Source organism: Ixodes scapularis, unplaced genomic scaffold (genome assembly GCF_016920785.2).
Source record: "Ixodes scapularis isolate PalLabHiFi unplaced genomic scaffold, ASM1692078v2 PGA_scaffold13__105_contigs__length_92229423, whole genome shotgun sequence".
NCBI lineage: Eukaryota > Metazoa > Arthropoda > Arachnida > Ixodida > Ixodidae > Ixodes > Ixodes scapularis.
The window spans coordinates 25,905,451-25,928,348 of NW_024609839.1; the positions used below are offsets into that span (position 1 = coordinate 25,905,451).

General features: G+C 47.2%; 1 protein-coding gene across 1 annotated transcript in view; it reads right to left on the minus strand.

Moving 5' to 3' along the window:
* LOC8034144 (eukaryotic translation initiation factor 5B) overlaps positions 1 to 22,898 on the minus strand; it is a 53,689-nt gene that overhangs the window by 17,914 nt on the left and 12,877 nt on the right. The window contains exons 6-14 of the mRNA XM_029995791.4: positions 22,058 to 22,172; positions 17,816 to 17,916; positions 17,446 to 17,562; positions 16,199 to 16,349; positions 9,172 to 9,273; positions 8,295 to 8,683; positions 5,711 to 5,818; positions 4,897 to 5,007; positions 1,164 to 1,231 (exon numbers count right to left, since the gene is read on the minus strand). Coding sequence (XP_029851651.3) covers positions 1,164 to 1,231; positions 4,897 to 5,007; positions 5,711 to 5,818; positions 8,295 to 8,683; positions 9,172 to 9,273; positions 16,199 to 16,349; positions 17,446 to 17,562; positions 17,816 to 17,916; positions 22,058 to 22,172 — 1,262 coding nt within the window. The remainder of the gene's footprint in view (positions 1 to 1,163; positions 1,232 to 4,896; positions 5,008 to 5,710; positions 5,819 to 8,294; positions 8,684 to 9,171; positions 9,274 to 16,198; positions 16,350 to 17,445; positions 17,563 to 17,815; positions 17,917 to 22,057; positions 22,173 to 22,898) is intronic.

Genomic DNA, 22,898 nt, shown 5'->3' on the forward strand with positions numbered 1-22,898 from the left:
AAAACGAGGGGACGACGAGGGAAAGGGACTGGCCCTCTTGAAAATAGAGGTCAGGGTTAAAACTATTAATACAGGAAGGGTCCACAAAGGCTGCGCAGGAATATTCCATTCGGAAAGCCAACCGGTCGTGGGCAGACGGTCTTAGCCATGGGCGTTAGAGCAATGTTGCGTCGGAGTGCCTTGCTAGTCCTAGAGATCCTAGCTAGCCCTTGGCGACATTCATTTTTGAGTACATCTTTTCTCTCGCCGCTTGAAATCAGGACGTGCGCGGAGAGCACAAAGAAAAGGAAAAGCCCGTTAATCAAAGCAAGCAACGTTTTCCGTGAAAATTTTATCTAAGAAGTGTGTTAAAACCTCTGAAGCTGTCGCAGGATTCCGTCGTAACCTGTGCAAAACTTGCAGCGATCTCGCTTCAAGGACACAAATTCGTTTCTTAGTTCTTGTCGTACGCACCTTTTTTGTCGCAAGGTCGTTTCATGAATCTGGCCTCTAGTGCTCAGCTTTGTGTATCACACTTGAAGTTGAAGATAGCTGATAGATATGTGCCAAGTCAACAGTTATAAACAATCTCAACAGCTTTCAATCATCTGTCTAATGTTCTATCCTGTATTCAAACAGGCCTCCAAGAGCCTCAAATCCCACGACAGTCATTTTTTAACTTGTCGCTCATTAAATCTTTTCGCACATGCGTGGCTTGCATCGACGTCACATCAGTAGCCATTGTGGTGGCCGGCTGTTAAGCACGCACCCTCAGCAGCATACATTTCGCACTACCGAATTTGTTTTTCTCAACAAGAACAAGAAGGAATGACCATCGGCCTGACGTGATGACGTCACGTACAAACCACACTTATTTCTCCCCTTAAGGTACAGGTGTCCTACAACTCCCATGCACTTTAATGGTATGACTGGAGGGACAGAGCCCTCCTAAAAACTGTCTTGGGGGCTGTAGAGAGCTGATATATTTTAGTAAAAAACATGATCCAATGCACACCCTCATCCAATGCAGTGTCAACAAAGAACTTTTCATAATTGAGACACCTTGACGGCCTTTTTCTTTCTAAAAATAAACCTTCCTTTCTTATTTTCTTTAGACTCGCGGCTCGTATAATGCAATTACAAATAACAGACACATTCGCCGCCCGAAGTCATTCGGCCCTCACCTGAAAGATTCGTGACCAGGGGTGTCGATGATCAGCAGGCCAGGAATATTCAGCGGCTTGGACGTGAACTGCGCGAGAGATCACGATAAATGAGAATCACCGTTCAACTTCCCAGGACACTAGTCAGCACTCGTTCTAGAGGCAGAGTCTTCCTAAGCCTTTCCAATTTAAGGTGACAATAGTGAAGAAGCAGGGTGCTTGGGCCAAGTCGCAATTCTCCCCAATTTCTGTAGTTTTCAAACTTCAGTTCTGCTAATTCCTGCCTTGCTGTTGCAGCCTAAACTGGGAAACAGAACAAGCACAAGACCTAGCGGCATTAACGGGGAACTGTGACAGATGAAGTGATGGTTTCAAATACCTAACGTGAAATGTCGGAAATTTAAGTTGTGCCAACATTCATTGATACTAGGAGCAAGAGTTTTTTATTTACCGTAAAATCACAAGCAAGTGCTCACTCAAAATTTAAAGACAAACGTGTGAAACTGAGGTCAACAATATGTAAAGATATGTCCTTTTTGTATTTTCCAAATGTTCCAACACTAAAGGGTTAGCGCCTATCATGGAAGGGGGGGGGAAGCCTCGGTATTAGGGTCGTGCAAATATTCTCATAGTAGTTTCAGATAATATGCTATTCAATATTCACTTCGAGATGAGCTGCTTTATTCATACATTTCGAAGTGTTGATCACGGCAGGTTAGCCCCGTTGAGTGCGCTTCTCACCGAGCACCTGTGCACTGCAGGGAAGCAACATCCGCAGAGCTCGCAGGCTCCGCAAGTATTGCTTCCCTGCGGCGCACAGGTGCTCGGTGAGAAGCCAACTTAACGGGGCTAACTGGCCGCGATTATGCATGTGTATATGCTATACTTCGTTTCAGCGGAAGTGAGGACGAAGCCAACGCTACGAGGTAATGAAACAAATCGAACAGTGTTAAAAGCATAAGTCACTGGGCCCCCTCTGTTTATGATTGGTTCAACGAAAATGTAACACATCCAAAAACACCAGGAACACCATGATGGTGCGCTTTTGACGCTGTCTCATTAGTCCCTTCAGCTCTAGCGTCGGCTGTGAAATATACACCGACACGCGGGCTTGACGTCACGGAGCTGCGGCGGCGCTGCGATCGCGCCGGAGCCGGGGGGTGTGGGCAAAAGCGCGCACGTTTCGCATGGGCGTCATAGCATTTCAGCATGCCCCGAAGCTGTGTTGCCGTTAATTGCACCGAAATGTACAAGAAAAGCAGCGCAGTGAGTTTCCACAAGTTCCCGGCAGACTTTGAAAGGCATAGAAGGTGGATAATATCCGTGGATCGAAAAGAATGGTCGCCTCGCGCGAACGACCGTTTGTGCGGCAATCACTTTCTTAGAGGCAAGTGGGGCTTCCATTTCAACCTCCGTCCTGAGGCTTGCTTATGTGCAGGGAAACCGCTGTCTGATCGAGACCGCCCAGATTTTGTTCCGACGGTGCTCGCGCACAACGCATCGGCCAAGCGCTCGTCGGAGGTTCGCTACGCCCGTGCTACCGAGCAGAAGGATATCGGCGACAGAACGGCAGTGTTGTAAGCGTTACAAAAAAAAAAAAAAAAGTAACGAAATACGTTACTCGTTACTAGCATATAAAAGGTACGCGTTACTGTGCTACGTGATCTAAAAATAAAAGGAACGCGTTACCGCTACCGATGAAAAGTAAGGCACGTTACTTCTGCGTTACTTTTTTAAATTATGATTTAACACATTTTACGGTTTTGACGATACAGGTCATATATCAAGAAACGTTATGTTCATGCAGAAACTGAACATAATTGCTTTATCTCTTTTTACGGTTTCACCTAAATACTTACGAGAAAAAACGCAAAGAAAAACATGGCTTGACGCCCAAAAAACGGAAGCAATTGAAGTATAATTTCTTTCAGACTTGCGGAAGTAGTAACGACTAACGTAACTACGTTACTTGAAATAGTAACATAAGTACGCTACCCGCTACTGTGTCGAAAACGTAACGAGTTGGTTACTACGTTACTGAAAAAAGTAACGCGTTCCTGGTAACGCCGTTACTTGTAACCTGTTATCGCCAAGACTGCAGCACGGACAAATCTTTACTGGTTCTAATGCCTTGTGGTCATGAGGGTATGAAAAATATCATACCTTGACTTGAAGACGCTCTGTGTATTTAATCAATTAATGGATACACACACTTCCGCAGACCCGCAGTCTGCTGATCCCGCCGGCAGTGTGGAAACCGACTCGATGTAATCGTAAACCTCGAGAGACTTGTACGCCTGCACCGTGTTGGCCGTGAACTGGCTTGGCGAATAAACTAAATAAACGACGACCTGAGCCGTCGACTTCCGTGGCAGCAACTTTACGTCGGAAGTCCAGCAGGCCTTGTTAACGGCGTACGGATCCTCGTAGGCAACGCCGTCCACGCACAGTTTGTTTCGATACCGCTACCGTTCAGGCTCGGGCAACGACCTCAAATAGTCGTGCATAGCATACGACATACGTTATGAGGAAATACGACGCACAAATAAAGATACAAGCGTCCCTACAACGTCAACAACGAGCGCACGCCATAGAGCGCAATGGCGAAAACACGGAGAGCCGGGCTGCTTTTGCCCACATAGCTACCGCGCATGCGCGGCCTTCCGGCCGTGTTGGTAAACAGAGCCGCTCCGCGTGTCGGTCTATAGGCAGCGATGTATTGATAACCTGTATTCACTTGTACTTAATTTGTTTTATTCGTTAATTCTGAAAAGGAAAAAAGGATATTTGCATATAGCGAGCAGATTGAGAAATTCCTTCGATTTGAATAGCTGTGAAAAATTTGTTGTTTACATGCCACAGTTTATAAATATAGTTTTATTAAAATTAACCGAGTTTAGAAGCGTACAAGGGGAAGCTCGGGAACAACCTTCACAAGTTCAGCTCGATTTTCATTTAAGCATGGTTCAGTAGTTAAAGGCTTGGAAAAACTATTAGATTAGAAAATATTTGGCCAAAACCACTATTCGCTTCAAACTCAAAACTCAGTATTCGCACATGACTACTCGGTATTTTACGGTACTCTAACACTTTAATTTTACTGTTTTCTAGAGTTCTACGAAGTAGGTTATAGTACTGGGTGTCTGGGAGAAAAGAGAGCAATGTTTTTCTCACTGCAAAAATAAACTGTGCACTGTAAAAAGGCCATGTCCTACCTCTGCCGAATGTAGTGCTAGCAGCTGAGACCACATGCCAAAGTTTCAGAACTTATTGTTCCATAATTACCAAGCTAAGAGCAATTTTCCGGAATTTTCTAAGGAAAATGGCGGCCAACCAAACCTGCGAGTGCATGAAGATGAATGCCGCCTGCTACTGAGAACGGGCCCCATTTTATTGCTAAAAGTTTCTGGAAATTGCTTAAAAATTTCAAAGAGGGTAGTAACTGCAAGTTATAAAAAATTTGGCATCTGGTTCAAACCACTAGCACCACATTTGGGCAAAGATTAACTTTTCGACGATGCATAGTTTATTTTTGCAGTAAGAAAAGCATGGCTCTCTTTTCTCCCAATCATCCGGTACAGTAGAACCTTTTTATAGTTAAGTTTTTCTAGAAAATGTCTAACATATTAGTCTTCCAAATAAAGATTTTAAACGCTTATAAAAGTGTTATATGCTACTTCGCTATGTAGTATACGGCACGCACACAATTTTAGAAACAATCTTTCTGCCAGCAAGGTGGGTGGCATCAGCTCACCTCTTTGACCATTTTACACTGCTCCTTGATGGCATCCAGGGGTACCATGGTCGCTCCAATCTGCTGCGTAATGCCGCCGGCCTCGCTGTCTTGAACATGCGTATGCCGGATCTGATGGAGACACGTCTCGGTTCAGAGAAAGGCACGCCAGGCAAACACACAATTACAATGCCTGGCATCATGCCACAACAGAACTGACTCAGGGGTGCACTTGCCTACCCTCATCCATCAGGCGTGATGTGAGGGTGAGCGAGTTCTTAACCCTCGAAAACTCGCGAGTTTGAGGTTGAGTGAGGAGTGCGAGTTTAGTGAGTTAAGGAGTTCGAGTTTGGTGAGTTTATGAGTTTGGTGAGGGGTGCGAGTTTGTGAGTTCGGCGAGTCTACGAGCCCGGAGAGGGGCGAGTTTGTTAGTTTAGTGAGTTTGATGAGTGTATGAGTTAGTGAGCGAGAACTTGAAGGTAAGTGCGGCTGCGAGAGTGAGAATGAGCGAGCTTTTAACTTTTTTCATTTGAGCAAGCTACGAGCGAATCGGGTCGACCAAAAATGCCGACCTCTGCCTGGAATGCATCTTTGACCGGTGCGTCCACCGTCCTATCTCGCCCACGCACTGAAAATGGTTCCAACGTGGCCGCAAACTGCATCGCGGGAGTTGACGATTTGTGCCGTCGGACGTCGCAATCCCAGCGGCCGGAGCCTTTTACGGTGCCGTCGGGCGGACGTCGAGGGACCACTTTCGAGGATGCAGTGCACGCACCGGTTGGAGACATACTCCAGACACTATGACACAACAGAAACGTGGAACGGCTCCAGTTACCGTGTCGAGGATCTTGGTCTTCCCGGTGTCGACGTGACCGAGAACGCAGATGACCGGAGAACGGAGGTGGTCCACGGACCGTTTCTTCTCGGCTTCCTCTCTTTGTTTCTGCAAAGCAGGAAAAAAGGGCACTCGAAACACGTAGCATATCGGACGGCCCCTTTACGCTTCTAGTGCGTCAACGAGTTCCGGACTGAACACTGTAGTCTCTCATGGGACAAGAACGGCAGGACGTCTCCTTCCGATGGCCAGCGCGCTCGCTGCCTTCCAACACGCTACGGCTGAACAAGCACACCCGAGGCTTGCGACATGCCAAAGTGACAGTTTTCCTACCTCCGCAGATCGAAGGCAGGACGACCGCATAAAGGCTGGGACAACCGAAGGACCTCCTTGCCGTTCTAAGCCAACGAGTGACTATAGATCCAAACTGTGTGTGCATCATTCTTCGTGAAGCTCGTAAACTTCCAAATCGCTTTGGCGGAAGAGCTCCGGGGCGGGAGGTCTTCGTCTGTCGCTCGGAGCAGCTAGGGATTACCCGAGATCAAGAAGCTTGAGAGCACCTCCTTTATAAGTAGTTTTCGCGGATGTCACTGCCGGGGCTTATGGTATGTCATCGCCGTCGCCAGGCACCTACATACTTTTGGTTTCAGGCTGCTGCCAACAACGCTGGTCGCCGCTGCATCGTTTTTTGTGTGCGTCTCTTTCTTTCGTGTTGTATGAGCTCACAGCCATAGTGGTGCAGTAATGACGACGTTCGGTTGCCGCAGCAGAAGTCTCCACAAAGATTGGTAAAACGCCAAATATAAGGCTGCATTCTTGCCAAAAGTGATAACCGACAGTTTGAGCGCACAAATCCCTTGTCCAAGAAATACCAGAGCTTCTCGCTTGCTCGCATACAGAGGAAAGATTTGAAGAGCCTTGACAATGACCGTGTCTCTGATCATTGTTTCATTGTTGGTAAGGAATACATGTATCGTCTGTAATACATGAATTGCTAAAACTTTAAGCCGGGTCCACACTGCTTATATGTCATACAAGAGACAGTCTGGCCATAGCCTCCTTCAAGACATCAGTCATTACGATATCCGTAGTGCGAATGCAGCGTGCCAAGTTTGCCCTTGAACTGGTTGCCACGCGGCATTCAAAGCACAGATCTGGGGGGGCTTGGGTCCAAACCTGTTTGCAGTCCGTCTTTTTTACGATGTGTAAGCAGTGTGACCCCGGATTTACGTTCATACTCTGTACGCCTTGCCACTGCGGTTAAGGTAGCTTCACAGTACCTGGTAGCGTCACGCCGCAGGCACTGACCTACCTCCTACTAGATTACGGACACTGAGCAACCGCTGCTCTCTTTGCGTTTGCCTTTGTCGCCGAGCTTCCTCTCTGTGGTGTTCGTAGCCCCTCGTATTGATGCTGTTTCAGCGGCAGCACAAGTTTGTACAGCTCAGCTGCTGCGACTTTGAATGACTCAAGTACAGGCTGTCCTTTAGTGGGCGAACCTTCGAAACTCGTGGACGATACGAACCCTGACTGGATGCCCACCCGACATCTGGGCTATGAACGCGGTGAAGGACCTCCGCCCTTCACGAGCCTTGCTGGTTTGCATGGTGCATTTCATGAATCTTTGTCGAGTTAAAATGTTCAGTTTAGTGATCCTGTTTCGGATGACAAACATTGTGTTGTAATCATGCACATGGATGCTGCAACATAGGCACGATGTGTATGCCGTAGCAATGTCGTAATCGAGTGGCACACAAGCAGCGGCGCCAACTGCGTGTGCTTCTCAGTACCTGGTAATGGCTGCCGGCGGGCGGGAATAGGGGAAGTGATGTCGCATGAAAACTATTTATTTATTTATTGTACTTTTCCGGTGCCCCTGTGCATAGTTGCACACCGTGCGCATAATCTGCATCTGGTGCACATTTCACAACAGATGCCCACTTCATTATCGCACGGAGAAGCTGGTGTCGTACAAAAGCAATCATTAGCATAAACTATCGTTCGCGAAATCCGCCGCGTCACGTCATGAGGAACAATCTCGAAAAAAAACAAATCGTTGCACTGTCCGCACCTGTAGATAGTCCGCACCGAGTAAAATTTAAACTTTTAGACATCTATAGTCCGGAAAGTATGCTACTCGCTGCAAGGGCATTTTGTGACGCATGAGCCTCTTCCAATGAAGTTGCACTACACTCTACCCTTTAACTATTTCGGCACCACTAACTATTAAGGCCTGTTCACACACTTGCAATTGCTTATGACTATCACCTTGCAATTTCCTACTCGAGAAGGCACTGGCACGCTGGCGCCATCTGTGAGGTGACCCTGGAACTGCACTTTGCTAGAGCCAAGGTTTCATGGCATTTGAGAGATCAAGTGTATGTACCGTCCATGAGAAATGGCCCTTTATAACAATGTCAAAAGTTTTTCGAGCCAAGAAAGAATGATGGGCGAAGGAAATAAGACATGCACGGAAATGCCGACTGTCCCACAGTTACCAGATAAATGTCGCCAGTGTGCTCCCCCGTGACGTTTCGAGGCACACAGCCGCGAGCAGTCGCAAATGCACGAACAGACGTCTCACCTGTATCCTCTGCAGGACCTTCTCTTTCGAGTGCGACTTGTCGTCCTCGCTGTCGCTACTCTCCTCGCTCGACTCCTCCTCCGAGTCGGAGTCCTCGGAGGACGAAGATTCCGACGACGACTCCGCCTTCTTGGCGGGAGCCTTCTTTGCAGGCTCCCTCTTCTTGGCCGGGGCGGCCTTGACTTCGGATTTGACTTCGGCTTTCGTCTGGGATTCAGACACCTCCTCCTCCTCTTCTTCCGACGAAGTTGCGTCCCAGGCGTCCTTCACGTCGTCTTCTTCGTGGGCCGCGACCTCGGTCGGCGAGCCCTCCTTCCCCGGATCCTCGGAGTCCGTCTTTGGCGTTCCCTCGGGCCCCCGGATTTCCAGCTGGACTTGGGGGACTTCCTCTGCGACGCATTATTAAACAATCGGTAAAACATTATGTTGCGCTTACAATGATACTAGCACAAAGTTAGTCGGCCCTAATGTGCATCTGGCATCCCCACTGTAGGTGAAAAATTTGGCCAGCACAATACCGCCGCCAGCCCGGGGTCATACAGTGAGGACACCTACCTCATTCCTCATAACATCCATCGATCCCCCCAAACAATCAATTCCTAAACTGGTGCCTAGACACCTACCTTCTTCCTCATAACATCCCGAAGGGATGTAAAAGTCCCCAAATTCCCTCAATCTCCAATTACGTCATAGCAAATTGTTTTTGCAATCTCCCTTTCACACCGCAGCATGGTTAGGGGCATTGCACTCGATTTGTAAACCCACAAACTGCTTCGTTCCATCAGCGCTGATGGAATAGGTTAACAGCAATCAATTTGAGACCAAATTTGTTGGTATACTTAAATTGGCTGGGCAGTGGAGAGCAACGAGTCCTCACCTGTCTTCTCCCCGTCCTCCGGCTTCTTCTTCTGCATCCTCCGCCTGTCCATTGCCCTCGACGGTTTCTCTTTCTTCTCTCCAATTTGGGGAACCTCGATACCTGAAACCCCAATCTGAGATTCAGTCTGCGAGTGTGTACGAACTATGGGGAAGCAGAAACATGCCACCAGGAAGGCCACCAGTGGTACCCCCATCTGCAAGCTCAACTTGAAAGAATCACGTCTATGCTGCTGCGCGAGTAACCTTGAGTCACTGAGTGAGCTATTGGGGAGGAGGACAGACCATGACGCCCCAAGCGGTTAACTTAACAACTACACGGATGGGGACAACAAATACAATGACGCAGCGCTCGGCCCACACAACCGAACGCGGCGTCAGCGTTCGGCTGGGGTTCGTGTTCTCCGGCGAGGGGGAGGAGGGGCTCTTTGTTTCCGCTACGGCCTGCATGAACAATGCAGCATGCACGATCCCAGCTCAGCACAAAAGCCGAAGTGGGTCAAGCTCGCATTCTCTGCGGATAGAGCCGGCACTTAACGTCGCTTTGTCGATTGTTAGTATTTTTTAGATTAAACTGTGCCCCGCGCTCTATTGTAGAAGATGACATGGCCATGCCCATAAGGCCTGTCGGCATGTGCACAGGCCTTGTGTTGAGTAAACACCGAGCGTGGGGAAAACAAACGGGTCAGAGCGCCCCCTATAGTTCGATCTCCTGCCCAATACTTAGCGTGTCAGCGCTCCATCCCCCTAAATTTAGCAGTTTTTCGTAGTGACAGGGCAAAACTCCGGGAGGTTCGGTGTCGGACTGTTTTAAAAGATTCCTATACTTTTTCGACGAAATTTTTATTGTTTCGAAGGTTCAGCAGTTTCGTCGATATCTAGCCAACGTGGCGTTGTTCCTCGTAGGTTTTGTAGGCGTTGTGAGCGTTTAAAGACTCTGCACCTTAATACAGACCGAAATTCTATCAGTTCTAGGTAGGGGTGTGCGAATACCGAATAGTAGTTATTGAATCGAATACCAAATCAAATTAAGAAAAAAAAGTCGAATATCGAATTGAATATCAAATGGTGATTTCATTTGTATGAATTTTTCAAAGTGTGCTGATATTGAGATTATTATCTGTGCAAAGTATGCGCCTGGTGCAGAATATGCATCTTGTACGGAACAAAAGCTAAAATGTAAAAAAGTTCCGGTGGAAAAAAAAGAAAATAAAAGCAGCTGTTGATGGACGTTGGGCACTAAAGATCCAATTTTACGGCGCAAACATATCTATCTACCCTAAGCGTCACAACAAAAAAGAAAGTTAAAGCCAAGCGTGTGTTTTTTTTGTTAAAAGCACGACTTAACATTGCGACATTTCCTTTTTATCATATTTGTATATCTCAGAAGTGGCAATTTGCAATATTTGGTCTCAATTTTAAGGGACTTTATTTTATATAAACAAATAGCTGTTAAATCTGAGTAAACAGGCTTAAACAATATAATTTTAAGTAAAAAAACACACGTGGTTAGGTGGCACAAGTCACCATCCAACTGCCGCTATGCATCCATTCCTCCGTCCATCTATCCTGTTTTAGAGAGCCTAGATTTAAATGAGGAAGCAAGCCAAACTGAAACCACGGAGATGGCTCCTGCGCAGATTGGTCGTAAGTGTGCGTGTGTTGTGTTGTCGCGTGGAAAGAAGGCGAGCAAACAGAGGAGCGACGACGCCTATCCGATCGACGCTCTAGCCTTTTCGTCACCTTCTCGCAGTTCGTAATTCAAACGCGGCTATCGAACGGTTGGAAACCCTCTCAGATCTAGGCACACTATTTTCCCATTTTGTTTCGTTCCAATTCGGAACTTGCGGCTTGCGGTACCAAAAGAACAACGACGACAACTTGGCTGCATGGTTTTATCAGCGTGGTTAACGTGGTTTCCTTTTTGTGATCTTGCAGTCGCCGATTTCTGTGAGTGTGGGCAAGTCTCTTCTACATGGGCGCTTCAATTTGGAACGAGCGGCTTTACTCGGGAAAAGAATTAGGCATGGCGCGGAATTCAGCGGCGCAAGCGGGATGTTTGGGTTGTGATTCAAGATTAGATTGTGTCACGATCATGAGTAAGTCTGCGTGCTATAAAGTTTGTGGCGTTCGTTACTTTTCATTTTTTTAACCTGTGCATTTGAATTTTGTGGAATGGTAGGGCCATTAGGTGTTTCTCGCATGGTCTGTCTAACATCACGGCACTAACATCGGTACGAAAAACAACTCTTTTGTCAGCTACACACCAACCGCGCTTCTTTGGCCGAATATGTTGAATATTCGAATGACCGAATACTAGGAATTCGATTCGCGAATAGAATTATTCCGGAAGTTTCTATTCGATTCGAATTCGTATATTCGAGTATTAGCACACCCCTAGTTTTAGGTTACCAGACTGCCCGCGATGTGTGGGGGGATCTTGGCCGATCCTACAATCCCATGATGAGGCTTGCGGGCGCGTTGACACATTCAGTGCTTTCTTGATCTGTGCTTGAAGTGACGGCCAAACTGGAGGCAGTAGCTCAACAAGCAAAGCTCAATTAAAGTTCTATGGTAGCTTGTGCGTATCCAAGCGTCAAGAGCTCTGGGTGTAGGCCTCCCAAACATTTTGGTCACGAATCATGGTCGACTGATCGGGGATTTCCTTTCCACCCTGGAAACACGCTGTCAGTTGTCTTCAGCGGAATGTTCTGCGTGAAAGGCGCCCAACTGCGATGCACGAGCAATAAACGTCTTCGGGTAAGCAATGAATTAGCATCTTTCTGAAGAACTAGGAATGAGTTACCGTATTTGCACGAATATAACGCGACCACGAATATAACGCGAGGGCAGGTTTTGATGCCCTCAAAAAGAAAAAAAAAATTATTACTATTATAACGCGAACCGAGGCCGCGTCAATTTCTCGCACTCGGGGGCATAGCAGATGTGAAAAGTAAATGGACATAGAAGAAATATCAGTTTATGTTTTGACTGCACTCATCCTCACAGCTCAGGTCCTTCCGTTTACAATCCACTTGGCGACTACGCAGATAAGCAGCAGCACGGCACCTGCTTGTCTGGTAGTTCCTTTTTCTTCCATGCGAGCTCCTCGGCAGCCCACAATCCAAACAAGGCAGGAAGCAGAAGCACCAACACACAAACACCGGATCACTCTGGAGCAGAAACTAAACAATGCGCAGCAGAAAAAAAGGCTGCTGAATCCGATACGCGATCATACTTCTTGTTCTGGTCCCTCTGCATAAACAGATGCCTCGTGTTGCACGATTGCGTAAACCTTGGCGTTAACGCGGTTAGTGGCCCTGGCTTGGCTTGTGTTGACTTGACTTCGCCCTGCTGGCCTTGACTCGAATTGTCCAGTGCCCGCATTCCCGCATGACGCGCGCGCGCGCCGAGTTTCTGCGGCGTGCGCGCGTTGTACAAACACAAAAGCGATAAAAATGCTTTTTTTATGTTTTCTATTCTCCCCATCACGTGGCCCAATAGCTAATAAATTCCCTTCCACACTCCCACTTCTTTTCCCACCGGATATTTTGCATTGAGCTGAAGGGATGGCTTTCTCCTCTGGCTTTCTCCAGACTCGCGCGCCTCGTGGCTGAACTCGATTCCGAATATAACGCGAGGTGCGTTTTGGAGCACGTAATTTCGGAAAAAAACTCGCGTTATATTCGTGCAAATACGGTACATAGCCACTGCAGCAGTTAGTGATGGAAAATGAAGCAAACCTCGTTAATCTGTACTGTGCAAATAGCCTTAGCTTTGTAAAGGCCTGTCACTACTGTTTGTTTGCAGCCTGTGCTTCTGCGAAATATAGTCGCTCGGTACGTCCTCTTTGAAACAGTACCCGTGTTTATGATACACTTAACAAGTTTGTTGGAATGAACTGTACGTAAACCTACAATGTTCCCTTCTTATAAACATGATACACGTACACAGTACAAGAGGTTTTGGGCAGCACGTCCGCATATATTCTCGACTGCATAACACAGATGTCAGAGATCTTCCGACACAGTCACTTCAACGTGTCACCTGTGTTGTAGCAACGTAAGCCACAACTTACTTGGCACTTGGAACGAACACCACACACGTCGTCAAGCTTTTGAAGTGATGAAAACGAGCATTGCAATTTGTGCTAATCGATTTCAGCTACCTGCCTGCTTTGTTTTGGTCGCGTGACAATGTGACTATGGAAGTTCTGAAATCAAAAGCGTTTTGACTAGGGGTGTGCGAATACTCGAATATATGAATTTGAATCGAATAGAAAGTTCCCGAATAATTCGATTCGCAAATCGAACTCCTAGTATTCGGTCACTCGAATATTCAATATATTCGGCCAAAGACGCGCGGTCGGCGCGGAGCTGACAAAAAAGCCGTTTTTTCTCCCAATGAAAGCGCCGTGATGTTCGACAGATCATGCAAAAAACAGCTCTTGGTCCTACCATTCCACAAAAATCTAACCCACAAGTTAGAAAAAAGAAAAGTAACGAACGCCACAAACTTTATAGCACGCAGATTTACTCATGATCGTGACACAATCTACCCTTGAATCACAACCGAAACATCCCGTTTGCGCCGCTTCCAGAGAGGAATGGTTGGGAGGCCGGAATCCCGCGCCATGCCTAATTCTTTTCACGAGTAAAGCCCCTTGTTTCAAATCGAAGCACCGATGTAAAACACACTTGGGCCGCACCCACAGAAATTGGCGACTGCACGATCACAGAAACAAAACCACGTTAACCACGCCGATGAAATCAGCCGAGTTACCGTCGTCATCCTTTACGAACCGCAAGCCGCAAATTCTGATTCGGAACGAAACGGAAGGGAAAAATAGTGTGCCTAGATTTGAGAGGGTTTCCAACCGTTCAATAGCCGCGTTTGAATTACAAACTGCGAGACGGTGACGAAAAGACGAAAGCGTCGATCGGGATCGGGCAGGCAGGGCAGGGAGGGCAGGCGTCGTTGCCCTTCTGTTTGCTCGCCTTTTTCCACGCGGCAACACAACACACGTGCACTTACGACCAATCTGCGCTGGAGCCGTCACCGTGGTTTCAGTTTCAGTTTCGCTTGCTCCCTCTTTTAAATCAAGGCTCTCTAAAACAGGATAGATAGACGGAAAAATGGATGCATAGCGGCAGTTGGACGGTGTCTTGCGCCACCTAACCACATTTTTTTTTCTTGCTTCAGATTATATTGTTTAAGCCTGTTTACTCCGATTTAACACCTATCTGTTTATTTATGTGAAATAAAATCCTGGGTGCCCTTTCTCTTCCTTAAAATGGAAACCAAATATTGCGAAATGCCCCTTTTCTGGGATATACAAATATTTATAAAAAAGAAAAAAAGAAAGTCGCAATGTTCGGTTGTGCTTTTAACAAGAAAAAAAAGGCATGCGTGGCTGTAACTTTGGTAGTTTTTTTTTGCAATGTTTAGGGTAGATAGATTATATTTGTGCCATAAAATTGGATCTCTAGTGTCCAACATCCAACAGCAACTGCTTTTATTTATTTTTTTATTTTATTTTCACCAGATTTTTTTACATTTTAACTTTTGTTTCGTACAAAATGCCTATTCTCCAACAGGCGCATACTCTGCGCATATAAAAATCTCATCCGCCGCACACTTTGAAAAATACCCGCAAATAAAATCACTATTCGATATTCGATTCGATATTTGGCTTTTTTTTCTTGATTCGATTCGGTATTCGATTCGAAAACTACTATTCGGTATTCGCACACCCCTAGTTTTGACCAACAACACAAAATCGCAACATTTTGTGTCACGTCGTTTGTTACTTCATATCTCCGATAAGTTTATTTTGTTCCATTAAGTATTTATATTTAACATTTTAGTTATTTAATGTGGTTTACAAGACTGTTTTGTTAAAAGTGTTGCAACACTCAATAATGTGGTCTGGCCACTCTGGCAACGCTTCAAAACTATCCGAACCTATACGAAACACACCGAGGTTCGGCCGCCCATCCGAAACTTTTCGGAACCCCTGTTTCGGGTCCAAACCTGTTCTGGAAAAAGTTTTGCCCCATCACTATTTTTCCGAGTTGCCTAGAGGGAGAAATTGGCGTTTTGCAGTTGGCGGGATATTCAACCGTTTTCACGTTGTGTAAGAGCATTTTCTGGCGGTCTACAATGTCCTTCAGTTCACACTTATCAACCGTAAATAGCCCAATTTCTGCAATAACTTAGTCAGGGGGTTGTTATTTTTGCTTACTCTCAACAGAAATGTTCAGTGAGAATAACGCTTGCGTTGTCATTGAGGTATTGGGGAGCAAACCAAGCTTGTTGTGGCAAACGTCGAAGCACGGCGTTAAAACAGCCATTCTCAGCACCGCGCCTTAAATTCAGAGGTTTTAGACGGTTTTCCGAGGTGCCTCTGGCGGGTTTTCAATTTTTGAGTAGGCGACGGCGCACTGCATTTCCCGATTTTCTCGTGAGCGCCGCCACTTCGGCGCTTGGTGCAGAATGGGCACAGTCGGCGATGGTTTCGATTCGAAGATGCGGCTTTCCGAGCTTCGGGCGAGGTGCCGGGGGAAGCTTGGACGCATCTTTTTGCTCCGTCGCCGACTGGAGCTCAGCCAGGTTGAAAGGTGGGCAGCATGCACACTATTGAAAACGCCGACACTGACGAAAAATTTTAAAAGTGATATGACAGGTCCTTGGGCTCTATACAACGCTTGTTCAGGGTAACTCCAAATTGCACTCAAAACTGTGTAACTATAGAACTGGTGGAAATCACCGATCACTAGGGAGCTGAAGGAACACCGTTCCCATGATTCCTCGAGTGCAGGCTGGGGCACTTCGGGGATTTAGCAAATGGTCGTCTATCGCAGAAACTCCAGTACCGGGCGCCGAGGTGCTCCGGTCTTCCGGGCACTACGACAAAATGCTCGCCGTAGTCCTCGACGGGACGAGAACAACGAGAAGGCCCTTCGGTTGCCCCACTTCCAGAGCGACGCTTCCGCCCCCGAGACAGAGAAGAAGACGCGGCCAATCACCCTGCTCCTTGAGAGCCTTGAGGGTGGCCTCCATCCTCGCCCGGGCAGTCTTCTGCGCCTTGGTCAGCAGACGGCCTTCCGCCTTCGCTCTTTCCCTCCTCTCCTTCTCCTTCTGCTTCTTGCGCTCCTTCCGTTCTTGCTCTTGCTTCAACTGAATGTGAGAAGAAACAGCCGAGTCGTGCGCATAAAAGAAATTCGGGCAGGTATCTACTCGTTAATATGCGCAGTGGCAGTATTCGATTGATTGTTTCCAAGGTGTACCCTTAGATTTTTCTCCGTCCACCCATTTGTAACTGCTGTGTTCAAAATTGTACGCCAGTTACTTCTACACAAGGCCCTTCTGACATCGATGCCTTCCACATTAGTCCTTGCACATTCGACTTTGAGCGTAACAGCACCCCTCAATACTGCGAGTGTAATTTTCGGACGTGCCTCTTTCGTCCGCCCGTTACCCTTTTTAACCTGTCTCTAAAGCAGGGCTTCTGCCAAAATTCTTCTCTCAAAAGCCCCGACTTTTCCCATTTTTCCCATCATATTTCGATTAAATTCCCCGATTACTACAAAAAGATGACATGCGAAGGACGAGGTTGCAGCAGCTTTTTGGGCTGTACCTCCTCAATACGGAAAGTAGAGCGGTGGCTTATTCTGCCCATTTGTGTCTCGGAGTTGAGCAACTTTTAGTCGGCGCAGACGCCATCCACGCCACTGCACAACACGCCCTCCTGCTTCATTGCGCATCACAGCGCTGCACACCTGGCCATTTTCCTCGACTTTACCATTTTCCGATGCTTTCCCTCAGTTTTTTTCGCTCTTCCATATGCATTGAAATAACCAGACAATTCCATGTTTCGCAGGTTGATAGTAGTATACACAGGGAGTCTTTAAGCTGTCAAAACCAATAAAATAAAAAATAGTGCAACTAATTTCTGCTGTGCCTACGACCGGTACCAAATAAAGGTTTAGCTTCCAGACTGTTCATAGCTCTCACCAACTTCACATCAGTTGCCAAGGTGGTGGTTTCCTCACCACCAAGCTTATACTTTAGGCAGCCTAGATTTTTCACGATCGAGTCGGTTCTTCTCGGCAAGAACAAACAGGAACCACCGGCAAGGCAGGAGAATGCCATGTGCAAGCCGTGTACACCCACGCGTAAATGCAAGCCCCACTTCTCGCCAACTCTGGAGTAACCGGTCTTGGGACAAACCGCCACTGCACCTAGCGTCGAAAAAAAGGCCGTGTGCACTCACCTTCTCCTCACGCTGCCTCTCCGCCTCTTCCTCGGCCTTTATCCTCTCCTCCTCTTCTTGCTTCCTCTTCTCCTCCTCCTCCTTCAATTTCTTCAGGTGCTCCTGAATGGCCGCAATCTGCAACAGCGCACGACGACAACAACTTCATACTCTTGCAACTTTCGCTAAAGAAAACACAGCACGGAGCAGTATGTCTACCGCCCACAACCTTAAAAGCGAAACAAACGTTACGCTTTACAGGGGAGTTGCTTGGCAACACGAATAGGCTAAGCAACTCTTCCGAGAGACAATCAACAACACAGTTGTACTATTTCACAAATATGCGCGAGTCGAGTTTTGTAAAAAATGCTTTTGTCGACGGAAAACCCACCTGTTTAGAGCCCGGCCTTTTGAGTTTCTTTTTGTCCTCCTCCTCCTTGTCTTTCTTCTTCTTTTTCTTTTTCTTGCCATCGCCTCCCTCTTCATCCGAACCTGGATAAAGAAACAATGTGGATTCAAGAAAACAACTCGGCTTAAACGTCGGCACGAGGAGAATGGCCAGCTTAGTTCAGGTTTGGTTACTCCGTCTCTAACGCGCAACTCGTGTGCAGCTCCACCAAAGGCATAGGTGCAAGAGCACGACTCCGTGAAATGTTTTAGATACACGAGCACCTGTGCACGATGCGACACTGTTAATGCAAACAAGCAATCGCCAGTTTTGTTGTTTCTTTTCCTCTTAGAACCTAGAGCAGTGATTCTCGACCACCGATGTGTCGGGGATCACTTGGAGACCCACCAAGGTGACGGAGTACCCCTGCCAGTGGGGGAAGGGGAAGGAGGGGGTAGAGCACTGCACGGGCCCGAGCCAGCCCGAAAGCCCGAGCCCGGCTTGGCCCGCAGGCCGGGGTCGGGCAGGGTAGTACGTATTTTCTCGGGCCCGGGCCGGGCTCGGGCTAGAACAAAAAAGTTCTCAGGCCGCGCCGGCCCGGGCCGGCCCGGACCGGCGCGGCACAAGAACTTTTTCCGTGTGAGCGAGGGTTCAGTGTTATAAATTGTAAACAAAATAAAGTCCCAGTCATATGCTTGTCAACCTGTCTGATTCATCGCTCTCAAAAATATCTAGTTCACTATTACGAAGATTTAGAAAAACGTATGCAAGCGCTTTGGGTACCGTAAAAATAGCGTTGCGATGTAAAACCTATGGCGATGCTAATTTTAGCTTGCCCAAAGTGCTTGAGTACGTTATTCTGAGACTCTTGCACAGAGCGCAACACTATATTAGCGCGAACAAGCGATCATCGTGTTTTTATGTTTATCTCATAGAATCAAAAGGCTGTTTTCAAAACTATTAGTGTCTTTAGAAGTGCTCATCTCGGCCACAGACCTAAGCGGTATACTTTGGTGCCTACTAACACCATTTCGAAGTAAAATTCGAAAAATGAGCCAACGTCGTGTTTGCGGTATCAGTGTCGCGCAGTGTACAGTCCATTTCGCGCTTGCACGTTTTGGGAACCATCTTGAAAAAATGTTTTAAAACGTTAAGTAGGAATACAGTCGAACCTCGATATAACGAACTTCAATGTAACGAAATCCTCGATTTAACGAAGTATTTTATTTTTCATAATTTCTTGCCCATAGACCCCATGTATTTTTAGTCCCTATATAACGAAGTCTATTTTGCTGCTATTTCAATATAACGAAGCGCCATTACCATAGAAGGCAATAAATAAATCAACTCTAAAAAACAACTTCGCAAAAAAATTGTGGTTAAAAAAAAAAATTATGCGCAAACGCGAGCGCTTGATAGGTTACTTCACGGGGACAGGCCTTCCAACGTTCCTAGGCTGCCCGAGGATGCGGCGCCGGTAGCGCCGGCGAGGCATGCGGCAAAGCGGATTCCGCGAGGCTGGCCAGAAAATGCCGAGCAAAAAGTTAACACGGCATAACAGCATCACCACTGACATTCACTGATCATCATGGTCCACTGTACCGCGGGTAGCGCGGGAGCCAACTTCAGCGGGGGAGCGACGTGATGGCGCGACCGCGCGATCCGCGCGATACCGCGCGACCGCACGGGCAGTGCCATCTAGGAGAAGACCGAAAAGACCGATTATCGTCTTGCGAGCGTGATGTAAAGCAAAGGCGCAAGCACACTGTGGGCGCAAGGGGGCAAGTAAACTGTGCGGTCAAGAGTGCTGTGTAGGTTGGCACCGCCTAAACTAAACATTGGCACCGCCTAAACTAAACAGCTTTATTTTTTAACCGGGCGGTTCACTCACGTGCTTGCTGCCATAAGGAAACGTAAAGTTCTTTCTTTGGATGAGAAAGCAAACGTTTTGGACGCCATCCTGAAGAAACTGCCGAGATCACGAGCACTCCGGAAGTGTTCGACGCAATGGACGTACTGAGGAGGTACACGGCACAGTGGTACACGGCGTCGCATGGGCAGCAAGATGCCGTGCAAGCGCTCTCGGCGCTCGAACGCCGTATGACGCCGCCGACGCCGCTGCTACTGTCGGACAAGGCGCAAGCAAAACTCGCGGACTACTTTGCCCCTAAATAAATGTCATTTTCGGTGAGTTTTCATACCCGTAAAATGTTTCGGAATTTTTTTTTTTTCGCATGCTAAAGCCAAATTTTGATTTAGCGAAATTTCAATGTAACGAAGTAAATTGCGAATTTTACCGACTTCGTTACATCAAGGTTCAACTGTATATCAAACTTAAGCTTGCCTGAAAGGGTTGTATATTTTAAGAATGCGTTGACATGTAAAGCTACTTCAGAACATATTCTTAAACAGAAAAGGTGCGCAGACCAGGCTTAGAACAATGGAGACTTTTTGCGAGGTTGCGGTGTGCAGGTTGCGGTGTGCGAGGTTGCGGTGTCCCGTTTCAACCCACTTATAAAGGTGGGTTGAAACGGGACGCGTTCAAACGCAAAAGGTGTTTCGGAAACTGGTTCAAATAAGAAGGGCATTTAGGGAATGGGTCGAAACAGGACAAATTCAAACGAGAAGGGCGTTTAGGGAACTGGTCGAAACGGGACGGGTTCATATGGGAAGGGCGTTTAAAGAATGGGTCGAAACAGGACGGGTTCAAATGGGGAGCTCGTTTCGGGAACGGGTCGAAACGGGACCGGTTCAAATGGGAATGGGTTGTTTCGGGCTACAGCCATCGGGCCGGGTCGGGCGGGGCCTAGAAATGAAAAATTCTGTCAGGCTCGGGCCGGGCACGGGCCGTGTCTCTTCCGGGCCGGGTCGGGCCGGGCCTAGAAATTAAAAATTTTGTCGGGCTCAGGCCGGGCCCAGGCAGTGCCTCTACTGGGCCGGGTCGGGCCTAGAAATTCCGGCCCGTGCAGTGCTCTAGGAGGGGGTATAAAATAAGACCACTAATTGCAGTGTGAAAAGGGAATCTTTTACAGTTGTAGACAGAAGTGAGAAGCATCAACTAAAAGGATGACTGGATGGATAGATGGTAACGTCTGTGCCCCCCATTGACAACGTGAGCGATCGAAAGCGTCGCTGTGGTCGGCCCACCACAATTGGCCGAATGCTGACAATGACAACAGCAAAGGATGTCTCATCGACGGAAATAAGAGGAATGTAAGAACTCCAATTTTGACAGTGTTGGCAGTGTTGCTATGAGAAAACTATGATTTCAGGCTTCCACCACCACGCCCATTACTAACACCATCGAACTTGTTTACAACGTAATGACGTCACGAGAGGGAACCCAACGAGGGCGCCACCGAAACATCTAGCCGCTAATAACGGGCGGGAGCTTGTGCCACCTAGCCAAGGTGAACAAAAATAGTAATTTTTTTATTTTCAAGAAAAGAGGGGCGGGGGAGGATGAGGTAGGAGCTTCGCGGACCTTAGTGGGTTCGCGGAACCGCATTTGAGAACCACTGACTTATAGGTTGTCACTAAAGTTACTAAACTTCCAGAAAGTACTCATTTAGGGAAGTAACCCATGGGGTAAAATTTGGTGCCTGCCAGTGTCTTTTCAAAGTAAAATGCGAAAAATCGCAAAAGTGCCGCATTTGCTCCAACAGTGTCGCGCAGTGTACACGAGGAGCACTTTGTAAAGCAACATGCTCGAGCCACGCCTTTCAAAATGCTAGACAATGCTAGAGTAATTGGCCTTGATGGCAAACAGTAGCAGAGTATCAAAACCTGAAATCAAACAGTAAGCACACTCACTCAAGCCTGGTGACACACAAAAAATATTCGCCGGTCTGGGGTTATGTGAAAAGAGAAGGCATCCAAAGAAAGTGACACTTTCTCAATTGCCATTGCCTCTAATGCTCCTTCGTTTATGTTGATTAGTACTACAAACTTACTTATCCACAACTCGAAAAAAGGAGACGCACCAAATGTAATTAACCCAAAAACCCTGCCTTGTAGTGCGATTAGAACGTACCATCCTTAAATAACCTGCACCCATCTGCCGTGACGCTTTTCCTAGTGCAGTAAAGCAAGCCAGCATTTCTTTAGAAACAGAACAGTGCTGATTGTTGTGAAAGTTGGTGCTTAATTTGAGAATGCATGGCAGCGCTCGAAGACGAGGACAAAAAGAGGGGAACTGGACACCACCGTGCGCATTAAAAAACTTTCTCTACAAGGAATGCTAACCTTCGGCAACATCGGCCGCGGCGGGTTCTTCGGAATCGGCGGCGGGTGTCGGCGTTGCCTCTTTGCTGGGTGGAGCAGGAGCCTCTGCTTCTTTCTTGGCAGCATCTTTTTTCTTCTGCATACGAACAATAAAAACCATTAATAAAAAAAAGGGCACACTCATTTGATCTAAAAAGCAGTATGAGCACCATCATCAATAATGCCCACAGCTTCCCGAGAAAGCTATAGTCTTCTTAGTCATCATGGACTTTTTGTTTATTAGGAACAGTGTGTCGAACCGAAAAAAATATGGGTTCGGTTACAGTTCAGGTTCAGGTGAATTAATTTTGTTCCGGTTCAGTTCCGGTTCGATTAATTCGATCCGCAAACCGGTTCCCGAACCGGTTCGGGGCGCTGAACAAGTTCGCAAACCGGTTCGGAAATTATAAATGACAAATTGCAACATCAAATAAATTACAAATAAAACATCTGAAATCAGCAGATACAAAACGGGATACATCGTAGTGTAAGGCTGAGGGATTTCTACCAGGAATGGTTTCTTTATGTGCGCTCAAAGGTTACCTCACCGACGTTTACGCATTCGGACTTCATCTAATTGGGTCCGACGCAGTAGCTGTAAAATCCGCGACCTCCTTACAAACCCACTTACAAGTAGAACTCGCTAACTGTCCCGCCACCTCGGCGTGTAAGCAGTTGAAGGAACAGTGGGGAGAAAATACAGCTTTCTTTATTTGAACTAGCCTTCGGTAACTCAAATTAGACCCTTAAAGAAGTTTTCATTAAACAAGATACGAAATATGAAAAACACTTCACCGAACGCAACGCCAGAAGGACGTAATAG